This window comes from Furipterus horrens, unplaced genomic scaffold (assembly GCF_987537825.1).
Source record: "Furipterus horrens unplaced genomic scaffold, mFurHor1.1.pri manual_scaffold_11, whole genome shotgun sequence".
NCBI lineage: Eukaryota > Metazoa > Chordata > Mammalia > Chiroptera > Furipteridae > Furipterus > Furipterus horrens.
This window is the reverse complement of record NW_028327181.1, coordinates 14,307,621-14,317,997: the sequence shown is the minus strand read 5'-3', so window position 1 is coordinate 14,317,997 and position 10,377 is coordinate 14,307,621. Positions and strand designations below refer to the sequence as shown.

Sequence of the window (10,377 nt, the reverse complement as noted above, 5' to 3'; positions counted from 1 at the left end):
GAACACGCTTGTGAGCGTTGGAGAGGGCAGCCGGCCAGAGAAGGGGTCACCATTCAGGCACAGTGTGGTGTCAGGGAGCAGGTGAGTGTGGCATCTGCGTGCCAGGGTGGAGAGAAGGGACTGGCCGGCTGAGGTCGGTGCCCCAAAGCCGTGTGGGTAGGCGGACCGGGCGGTTGGTGCTCGGTTAAAGGTGGAAGGACTTGCCCTTGGAGTAGGCCACGAAAAGGTGTGATGGACGTTTGGTTCTAGAGCGCATTAGAAAGGCTTGTTCTGTGTCTCTTCCTACATTTTCTTGTTTTCTTTTGTTTTTCTTCAGACTCCCTCGAGCCCACTTATCAGCAGCTTCAAAAAATGAAACTGGACAAGAGCCCCTTTGTGGTCGTGTCTGTGGTTGGGCAGGAGCTCCTGACCGCCGGCCATCATGGGGCCTCTGTGGTTGTCTTAGAAGCCGCGCTGAAGATTGGCACCTGCAGCCTCAAACTGCGAGGTTCTGTTTTCTCCGCCCTGAGCAGCGCTTACTGGTCTCTTGGGAACACAGAGAAGAGCACTGGATACATGCAGCAGGACTTGGACGTAGCCAAGACCTTAGGTGAGTTACGCTTCTCTCCTTTATTTCAGTACAGAGAGGAAATAAAGAAAGCAGATTAACCTGCCATAAATGGGAATAACATGTGCATTGATAAGGGAGTGTATCTCTAGAATATACTCTGTTTTAGAGTACTCGGCTCTCTAAGGCTTTTTGTATAATAAGGTACCGAGGTTCCCAAAAGGCCAAGACATGTGAATTAAGATATTCATTGCCGTCCTCAGAGATTTGGGCTTACAGATGTAATGTCCTAAGTGATAGTATTATTGGGCGAATCTTTCATCGTAATTTGCCTTTTTGCCTACATTAGAACGCATCATCCTTTTGTCGGGGGAGACGGCGCAGTGCCGTGGTTAAGAGAGAGGACCGTGGGGCCAGACTGCTGTGTAGTGTGACCTTCAGCACGTTGCCTCAGCACTCTGTGCCGCCGTTTCCTCATCTGTAAAATAAGTGTGGCTGGTGGTTATGATTCTTGTTACTGGAACTATTCAAGGACTCGCAGGGTTGCAGTAAGGGAAGGGATATGGTGAACCTACCATCAGCGTACGTCTAAAGAAGCTCTATATGGTAGTAGGTTTGGCATCAAATGATTGAACCAACAAGCTGATGGTTACTTGAAACCAAAAGTCATGAGCAGAGCAGTGAAGTGACTCAAAGAGCAGCTTGTTTGTGTCCAGGTTTCTAACCTCTCATTTCTAGGACACTTTTGTCCCTGACTGCAGTTGTATGACAGCAATAATAGTTGTTAGTTAGAGACTTCAGTTCTAGGACCATAACCTCCCACATGGAGCATTGTAGAAGAAGAAAATACTTTTCTAAAAGAAGGCAAGTGAAATCTTGGCCAGCAAGTCTGTGGCTCTTTAAGTAAGATGGCAATTATAGAGTAAAATAATGCTGTACCTTAGAGAAGTTTTTTCTTTTTTTAAACCCAATCAGGTGACCAGACAGGAGAATGCCGAGCTCATGGGAATCTAGGCTCTGCATTCTTCTCCAAAGGAAATTATCGGGAGGCTCTCACTAACCACAGGCATCAGTTGGTGCTCGCCATGAAGCTCAAGGACCGAGAGGTAGGAAGTTTGCCTGCAGACCAAAACTGTTTTTTATTTTGAAACATGGACTTTCTTTTGCTGTTTAGAATGTTTTAAGGACCTTAATTTTTTACTTTCAGAAGTGAGTAATTATTGCTTCTATCTTTCATCAGCCACCAGGTGTTGGACATCTACCACCTGTTGGCCTTAGGGATACAGAGATAAATAAGACATGGTGTTTGACCTCATGGCCTAACAACTTGGTCAGATGCCTTATTCTTATTCTATTCAAATGTGCTGTGGTGTAGACATATGTAAAGTTAGCAAAAGTCTCTGTCGTCATGATATATTCATGAAGTTAAAGAAACATACATTATGCTTTATTTCAGATGAACTATAATTACTGCAAATCCTTCACATTGTTTCTTTGGTGGATTTTTAATGAGGGTGGTAAATGCATATTAAGTCTGATTGAGAGATGTGAATTGTCATGATAAAGAAATATCCTAGTGTTTATTTGAGAAATGAAGTATAATATTCTCAGAGACTTGGTATCTAGTAGATGTGACTTGATGAGAAAGCACCTACAGAGTGGAAAGAGGTGGAGTTTGGGGATGAGATAGACCCAGTTTTGAATTCCTGCTCTAGTCCTTCTAGCTCTAGGATCTTGGGGGAGTTATTACTTAACTCCCCTTTGCCTCTGATTTTTAATTCAGAAAATGATGAGTCTAATTTATTCCACTCACAGTTGTTATAGGATTATTAATAATATATGTAAAATATCTAGCATGGTACATAGAATTCATAGTGGACTATAAATGGTAACTTTTAGTATAATATTTGCAATAAGGAAAAGAAGGGTAATAGTGAAGGCAATGATACATTTATATATTAATCTGTATGTTGGAAAATATATTTAGTTACACTTGTATCTCAGAATTTTACTATGGGGCATCATAGTGATTAATTGTATTATTTAAATGATCAGCATCTTCAAGTCTCCAGAACCCTAGGAAGGAACAGGGGGAGAAAACAGCCTGTGCTGGAATTGCCCCTTGGGAAGACTGAACCTCTGCAAAATCTCTCGCATCCATGGGTGTCAGAAAAAAAGCCTTTGAAATCTACCAAAATAGAACAGTGAGGGCCATGCACTTTTGGCAATTTTATTCTCAAGAGAATTACCTAAACCCTTTTCTCTTTGCCAGTTTACTCTTAGACTACAGACAATTCTAACAGCAGATGATCTGATTTCTTGATGTTAAGAGAATAAAAAGAAGGATCAGACTTATTTATACTCTATATACCTAACCTTCAGAATATATGTATTAGCTCAACTACTGGAGAGGGTTAGAAGACTTCTAATTAGGGGTATGTGATTGTCATGGGTATTAAAGAGAAGTGAAATTTTTCTGCCTTCCCTCTTCTTAATAGTGTAATTTTCTATAGCCTGTGTTATCTGGGTTGTATAAATCTTTGCTGTACAATAAGTAACGAAGAAATCATTGGGTTATAAGGATGGAAGAGGCCTTGAGATAGTACTGGTTACAATTCTGTCTCCCAAGCCTTCCCATTTTAGAGGCGACCTAGCACAGACAACCTCTGTCCCTCTTTTGCTGGCCTGTGCGTAACTACCACCGCAGTAGTTCACAGGCCTGCCTCTTGGGAAACCCTCCTTATCTGTTAAGAGACCCTGAGACTGACTTTTAAATCTACTTCCTTCTTCTCTGGGAGTAAAGAGAGAATGTCCAGCTACTCTAATTTATGGTCTCCTCCAAGTTTGTGATGACTGAAACCTAAATAATTGTTAGAACCCTCTTTTGACTGTTCCTGTCACTCTGGCCTGCTGCGGTTGCTAGTTAGCCATGGCTTGGCCACAGCAGAAGCCTCGTTTTGGGGTGTTCTGCTCTCCAGCCCACGCTTCTGCTCAGTGTTGCTGAGACATATTTATCTGATTCTAGATTGACCTATGGAATTTCTCTTTTCCCTCACTCTTTTCTGTGTGCCTCTTCTCTGGAATTTTAGGTACCCTTAATTTTCTTGATAAATTTAATGTTATTTTCTTAACCATTTATCTCAATTTTTAAGGTTGTATTTGAGTGCTGCTTCTAGCCTGCCTGCAATTAACTGGAACTCTTTACTTCCATAGGCCTGAAACCAGCCACCAGTGGTTAAGACTGGATTTAACATTAGTTCAGAACTTAAAGGAATATGTAAAACGTCTAAAGGGAACTATTGCAATACTGTATAAATTTTTTAGGTTCAAAGCTTTAGTTGACCAGTCTTCTGGAATTTAACTCTGTTAAGTGTGACGTCTGCTCATGAAGCACCTGAGGTGCGCAGAGCGCTGTGCTGAGGGTTCACGGTCTAGGCGCTGGGTGTGGGGTCATGCCCCTTAAGAGGCTTATGTTTTCTTTGAGACAGAGCTTTAACACAGCAAAAATATTAAAACACTTCCTGAGCAATAAATGATAATGTTTCCTTAATCACTGCCAAGATGCTGGAATTCTAAAGGAGACAGAAACGGCTGCAGCCTGGAGGAAGCTCTGGGACACTCGGGTTGGCCCCTGAATGAGACACAGAAATTGGCATATAGGGCTCAAAGACCCGCTCAGCATGCCTGTCACGTTTTGCTGAGTGGTAAGATAGGTCATGCCTTTAGCAAAGATCTGATTTTTTTCACCATGTTATTTGGTATAGACTCTTGGTTTTTATAAAAGGTAATATTTATTAGTTTTGTTAAATTACGTAAGAAATAACATGAAAATAACCAAGAGTAAGTCTATCAGCCTGTTAATATTCTGGCTATAATCTTTCGGTCATATATGCAGTTATAATTGTGTATAGCTATTCTAACACAAATTGAAATCCTATTGTAATACTGTTTTATAACTTGCTTTTTCATTAATATTTTCCACTATTTTTAAAATCCTCACCCAAGGATATATATTTTTAATTGATTTGAGAGAGAGAGAGAGAGGGAGAGAGAGAAACATCGATGTGAGAGAGAAACATCAATAGGTTGTCTCTGTACATTCCCTGAGTCAGGATCAAACCCACAACCTAGGCAGGTGCCCTGACCGAGAATTGAACCCACCACCTTTTGGTGTACGGGATGATGCGCCAACCAACTGAGCCGCTTGACCAGGGCTTGCCACCAATTTTTAAATACTTCTTCATTTTATTAAATGTTCTGGTGCTAAAAGGCTTTATTATAACTTATTTTGTCTGCCCTCATACTGTCATTCCGTACATTTCTCTTCTACTTTTCTTTTCTGAATTATTGGGTGGGTTAGAGCTTTGAGAACTCTTCCAAAATGCAAAAAGCATACCTTTTTGAGTGTAAACGTTTCAGAGAATTTACTTTTTATGGTTACCCTACTCTTGCATTATGTCTGTGACCTCCAACTGTGCCTTGCTTCCCCTTCTGCATTGTAACTGATTCTTGAACAACGCTGGGCTTAGGGAGGCCCATTCCTGTGCAACAGAAAATCTGAGTACAACTTTCCCCCAAAACTTAGCTCCAGTTGTCACTCAGTATCCACAGGACCCCCACAGATACCACAATCTGTGGGTGCTCACGCCCCTTATGTAAAATGGCATAGGAAGTGCATACAGCTGTCCTTCCCCATTCACGGACTTAGGAAGACCCGATTTCCGATCTGTGGTAGGTGGAATACACTGATGAGAAACGCAGGGATGCTGAGTGCTGACTGTATACCTGTTGAAAAAAATCCACAGGTAAGTGGACCCATGAAGTTCACACCAGGTTGTTCAAGGGTCAATTGTATTCTGATACTGACATAAAGTATGGGAAACTGCCTTTTGCAGCAAAAGTTAACGCTGTGAATGCTATGATTGGCGAGGATACCAAACTGCATTTTTCTGCCTCTTACATCTTTGACTATAATACATTTTAAGATTTTTTTTCCCCCACCCAGCAAGATAGCAGCCTGAAACCACTTTGTCCACTTACCTTAAAGAGTAATAGGGCCCTGGCCAGCATGGCTCAGTTGATTTGGGTGTCATCTCACAAAGCAAAAGGTTGCCGGTTTGATTCCCGATCAGGGCACATGCCTGGGTTGCAGGCCTGGTTTCTGGTTGGGTCTTATGCAAGAGGAAACCGATCTATGTTTCTCTCTCACATCAATATTTCTCTCCCTCTCTTTCTTCCTACCTTCCCCCTCCCCTCTCTCTAAATAAATAAAATCTTTAAAAAAATACATGAGTAGGTTTATTTTTTAATACAATTACTCAGATACATAATAGGGGAAGTGATACCTTCTCCATAGAATTTTTATCGTTCTAACTAACCTTCTATCTGCTTTAATGGTTTCAAAATTAATTTCGGGTGCCAACAGAGGCCTTCCTGTGAGCTAATATTAATTGTCAGAAGAGTACATAAATTTTATTGTACTAGAGATGTTGTTCTCTATTCAGGGAATCTGATATGCAGATATGTTGATGACTCTGAAGTTCTGTTTGTTTTTTTTCCCCATCAGCCTAATTTCTCTCCTGAGCTTCCTATTTCTTTATTCAACTGCTGCCTGGACAGCCATCTTCAAGTCAGTGTTCTTGACTAGCCCACAGTCTGTCCCTCCTTCTACCTTCGCACCTGTCCTGTTGCCCCCACCACCTTACTCTCATGCTTGGTTTACTACTGGGTTCCTCCTTCCTATATTAGAAATCTCCTTTCTGGCTCCTTTCTTCTGCCATCTTTTGCCTGGACTTTTGCAGTGACCTTCTCTAAGAACTTTTCATAACTTTTTAACACTCTCCTATAAGCAGAGGAGAGGAGGTGTCTCCTGTTTGGAGTTGTGAGAGTAGCTTGAAACTGCTGTCATGTACAGGTGACTTCTTTCAAGTGGATGAGATTGTGAACTTAGATATCAGACAAACCTGGATGGAACTTTGGCTTGGCTGCTTAGTAGTATGTGACCCTGAAAATTCCATAACTCCTCCAATTTTTGGCTATTATGAAAAAGCTGTTATAGACTTCCTTATAAGAGATATCTTTTGATAGACATCAGCGCTCATATCTGTTAAGTGTTTGATCATACATATGTTTAGATTTATTAGATTTACCAGCTTTCCAAAGTAGTTGTACTAAATCATGTCATCAGCTATGTAAGGGATTTTTAAGCTTTAATAAAAAATAAAGGAAAAGGTATATGGAAACACAAATGTCTAAGTAAATAACTGTATGCGTAGTTAGAGGAAGGAAGTGATTCTAAAAGTAACTACTTCGCTTTTTGTGAGAATTAAATGAGTTCATATAAGGCACTTGCTTAGCACAGTGTCTGAGATGTAATAACGATTCAGAAAGATGCTGTTATTTTTGGCATTATCATTGTCATCACTTAATGGCTCATGTGAAAGTTGCATATACCTGTGTCATATCAGCACTTACTTTTTAGTGTAAAATGGTTTCCTCCCTGGATAGTCAAGTAAACCGGGCGCCCTTGGACTAAGTGCTGTTTGTTTTGTTGGGTTGCTTTGCATACTTCTTATCACACCGGAGTATGTAAATATTTTAATTTGTGAAATCTGCTCTAACTGCTCTGATTCTGTTTCTACTCTGTCCAGTCCGTCACCTACAGAGCTCTGTTAGCCTTCCAAAATTTGTTCCGGTCATGCAATTTTCCTTCTTAAAAGCCTTTGACAGCTTTTTGTTTCCTCCAGGATAAAGTCCAAAGCCCTTTATAATTGTTTTTTTTTTTGCATTACTTTTCTTCAGCTACTCTGTATGTCATACCCCTTAAATCCTGTTCATGTGTCCGCTTGCCGTGCTTTGTTAACTATGCCTCATACCTGACCCTTTGTATCTCTACTCACTCTGTCCCCTTGCACAGAAGACCTCATCTTTGACCCTTCCGCAGTGCTCCTTATTCAGCTTTAGTTGAATTATCTCTGCCCCACGAAACTTCTCTTTCTCTATTTCCAACTTTTCTACCCAATATTACAAATTTGATGAAGTTCAATTTATCAACCCATTTTTCTTTAGTGGTTGGTGTCTTTTATATCCTATTTAAGAAAATGTTTGTATATCCTTCGGTCATGAAGATATTCTCTTATTAGGCTTCATTGTTTTACCTTTTCCATTTAGATCTACTGCCACTTGGCATTTACTTCTGTGTGTGGTTTGGGGTCGGGATCAAAGTTCAGTTTGTTCCCCCAGCTGCTCCAGCACCATATATTCACAAGACTGTGCTCTGTGTTACTTCTGTCAGAAGTCAGATATAAGGTATATAAGGACTCTCTATTCTGCGCTTTTGATCTGTTTGTCTATCTTTGTACCAATGAAATGTTGTCTAATTACTGTAGCCTTTTAATCATTCTAGAAATCTGATCGTGTAATACTCATAGCTTTGTTTTTCTTTGATTGCTTTAGCTGTTTCAGGTTCTGTACTTTCATATATATGGCTATGGTTTAGACTTAGCTTATAGTTCCCCCTTTCTTCACTCAAACATCCTGCTGGAATTTTTACTGAGATAACATTGAATTTATAAATATATTTGAATCTTATAGTCCATGAATATGGTATATTTTTTCATTTATTTAGTCCTTGTAAAATCTCTTTCAGCAATGTTTTATAGTTTTCAATGTAGAACTATTGCATACATTTTCCTTAGTTTTATCCTTGGGTTTTGTGTGTATGTGCACATACCAATGCACGTGTGTCTGCATGCACACACACATGCTATTGTAAATGGTATTTTTTAATTGTGTTTTCCTTGGTTCCCCTTCCTCTACTCAGATATTTAGTAACCCTTGAATTTTTATTTGCTTAGCCATCTATATTCTGATACTGCTTTATTTTTATTATATTTTTATCACTATATAAGAAATATATGAATTATTTATATAAAAGGTTAAAACATTATTACCAGTATATTGTCCACTGTGGTAGCCACAACCACATGTAGCTATTGTGCATTTAAAGTGTGAGTAGCTGTATGTAACCCTATGTTCATTGCAGCATTATTTACAATAGCCCAGATATGGAAGCAGCCTAGGTGTTCATTGATAGATGAATGGGTAAAGAATATTATTAGCCATAAAAAATAAAAGAAAGAAATCGTGCCATTTGCGACATGATAAACCTATAGAGAGTATTATGCTAATAAGTAAAATAAGTCAGAGAAAGACAGATGTCATGTGGTTTCACTTACAGGTGGGATCTAAAAAAACACATGAACAAACAAAATAAAAAAGAGACAGACTCAGATACAGAGAACAACTTGATGGTTGCTGGAAGGGCGGGGCATGTGGGATGAGTGAAAAGGCGAAGGGGAGAAAGGGGTACAAACTTGTAGTTATATAATAAATAAGTCATGGGGATGTAATGTACAGCACAGAGCGTATAGTCAATGATATTGTGATAACCATACAGTGATAGATGGTTACTAGTCTTACTGTGATAACCATATCATAAGATATATAAATGTAGAATTACTGTATTGTATACTTGAAACTAATATGATATTGTGTGTCAACTATAATTTAAAAAATGTGAGTAGTTTGAATTGAATGTGCTTTAAATGTAAAATATATACTGGACTTCGAAATTTAGAATGAAAAAAGAATGTAAAGTGTCTTGTTGCAAAGTTTTTATACTGATTACAGTATAAATATAATATTTGATACATTGGATTAAATAAAATGTTACTAAAATTAATTTCACTCTTCTTTTACATTTTTATGCAGTTACGAGGAAGTTTAAATTATGTTTGTATTATACAGCATGGCTCTAGCCCGTTTTCTCTTATGGTTTTGTTTTTCAAATGTTGGAATATGATATCATTTTCCAAATGTTTTTTTCACTTAGTAGTGTTGAACCTCTTTTCATGTCAGCATGTACAGATCAATTACATTCTTTTAAACATCCGTGTAGTGATATATATTATGGATGTAGCATTCATCTGCTGATGGAATGTTTAGGGAGGTTTTTATTTTTCCTTTTACAAATACAGTTGCAGTAAAAAAAGAAACCACTTTGTATAAATCTCTTTGTATACCTTTAGGGTTAGAGTAATGTCTAACAAGTGGATTCTCTGGGCAAACAGTTACTACATATATTTTAGATTAAAAGATTTTCCCCAAAAAGGCTGTTCTAAATCCATAAAAGTTGATATCAATCTGAGATTTTTTTTTCAAATTGATTGACAAACCATAGCCATAGCGATACCTCAGTTTCACTTATTGTTTACTTGTTTGTAATGATGGTCTTCTCCCCGCTGTTTAACTGACAGCTCTGGAGGGGAAGGAGAATAGCTTATTCATATTGATATTCACTCATTCACTCAGCACATGTTTATTGGGTGTTCGCTGTGTTCCAAGTGCCATAATGATTTTAGGTATAAAGGTGAACATGTCATTGTCTTTGCCCTCAAGGAGCTCAAATCTGCTGGCAAACCTCTGTGGTGTCCCAGTCCGGTGTTGATAAATGCTTTTTGACCTGCAGGAAAAACACCGAGGGCTTACCATAGGCAAAGAGCGCTCTCCTCTCCTTGGTTTTCATGAATGGTGGTCTTTGTTTTACTCAGAGCTGAGGAAGAAACTTCTGAAGCCCAGTAGTAAATTCCAACTAAGCTTAGTCATCTTTTCTTTATTGCACTTACTTTATTGTCAGTAACTAAAATCTAAAATTCACTTTTGTAAGGATACTTTTTATATTCTGATAGTGCCTCACACATAAAAAATCTTTTAAAATGAAATTTTATTTGTTGTGATCTTGAAGATTAAGGCTAAATCATAATCATTAT

General features: G+C 38.7%; 1 protein-coding gene across 1 annotated transcript in view; it reads left to right on the top strand.

Moving 5' to 3' along the window:
• The first annotated feature begins 322 nt into the window (after positions 1-322).
• The window catches only part of TTC28 (tetratricopeptide repeat domain 28), a 260,354-nt gene continuing 250,299 nt past the window's right edge, over positions 323-10,377 (top strand). Inside the window, exons 1-2 of the mRNA XM_090292459.1 lie at positions 323-589; positions 1,523-1,653. Of these exons, the coding sequence (XP_090148585.1) occupies positions 352-589; positions 1,523-1,653 (369 nt within the window). The 5' untranslated portion in view covers positions 323-351. The remainder of the gene's footprint in view (positions 590-1,522; positions 1,654-10,377) is intronic.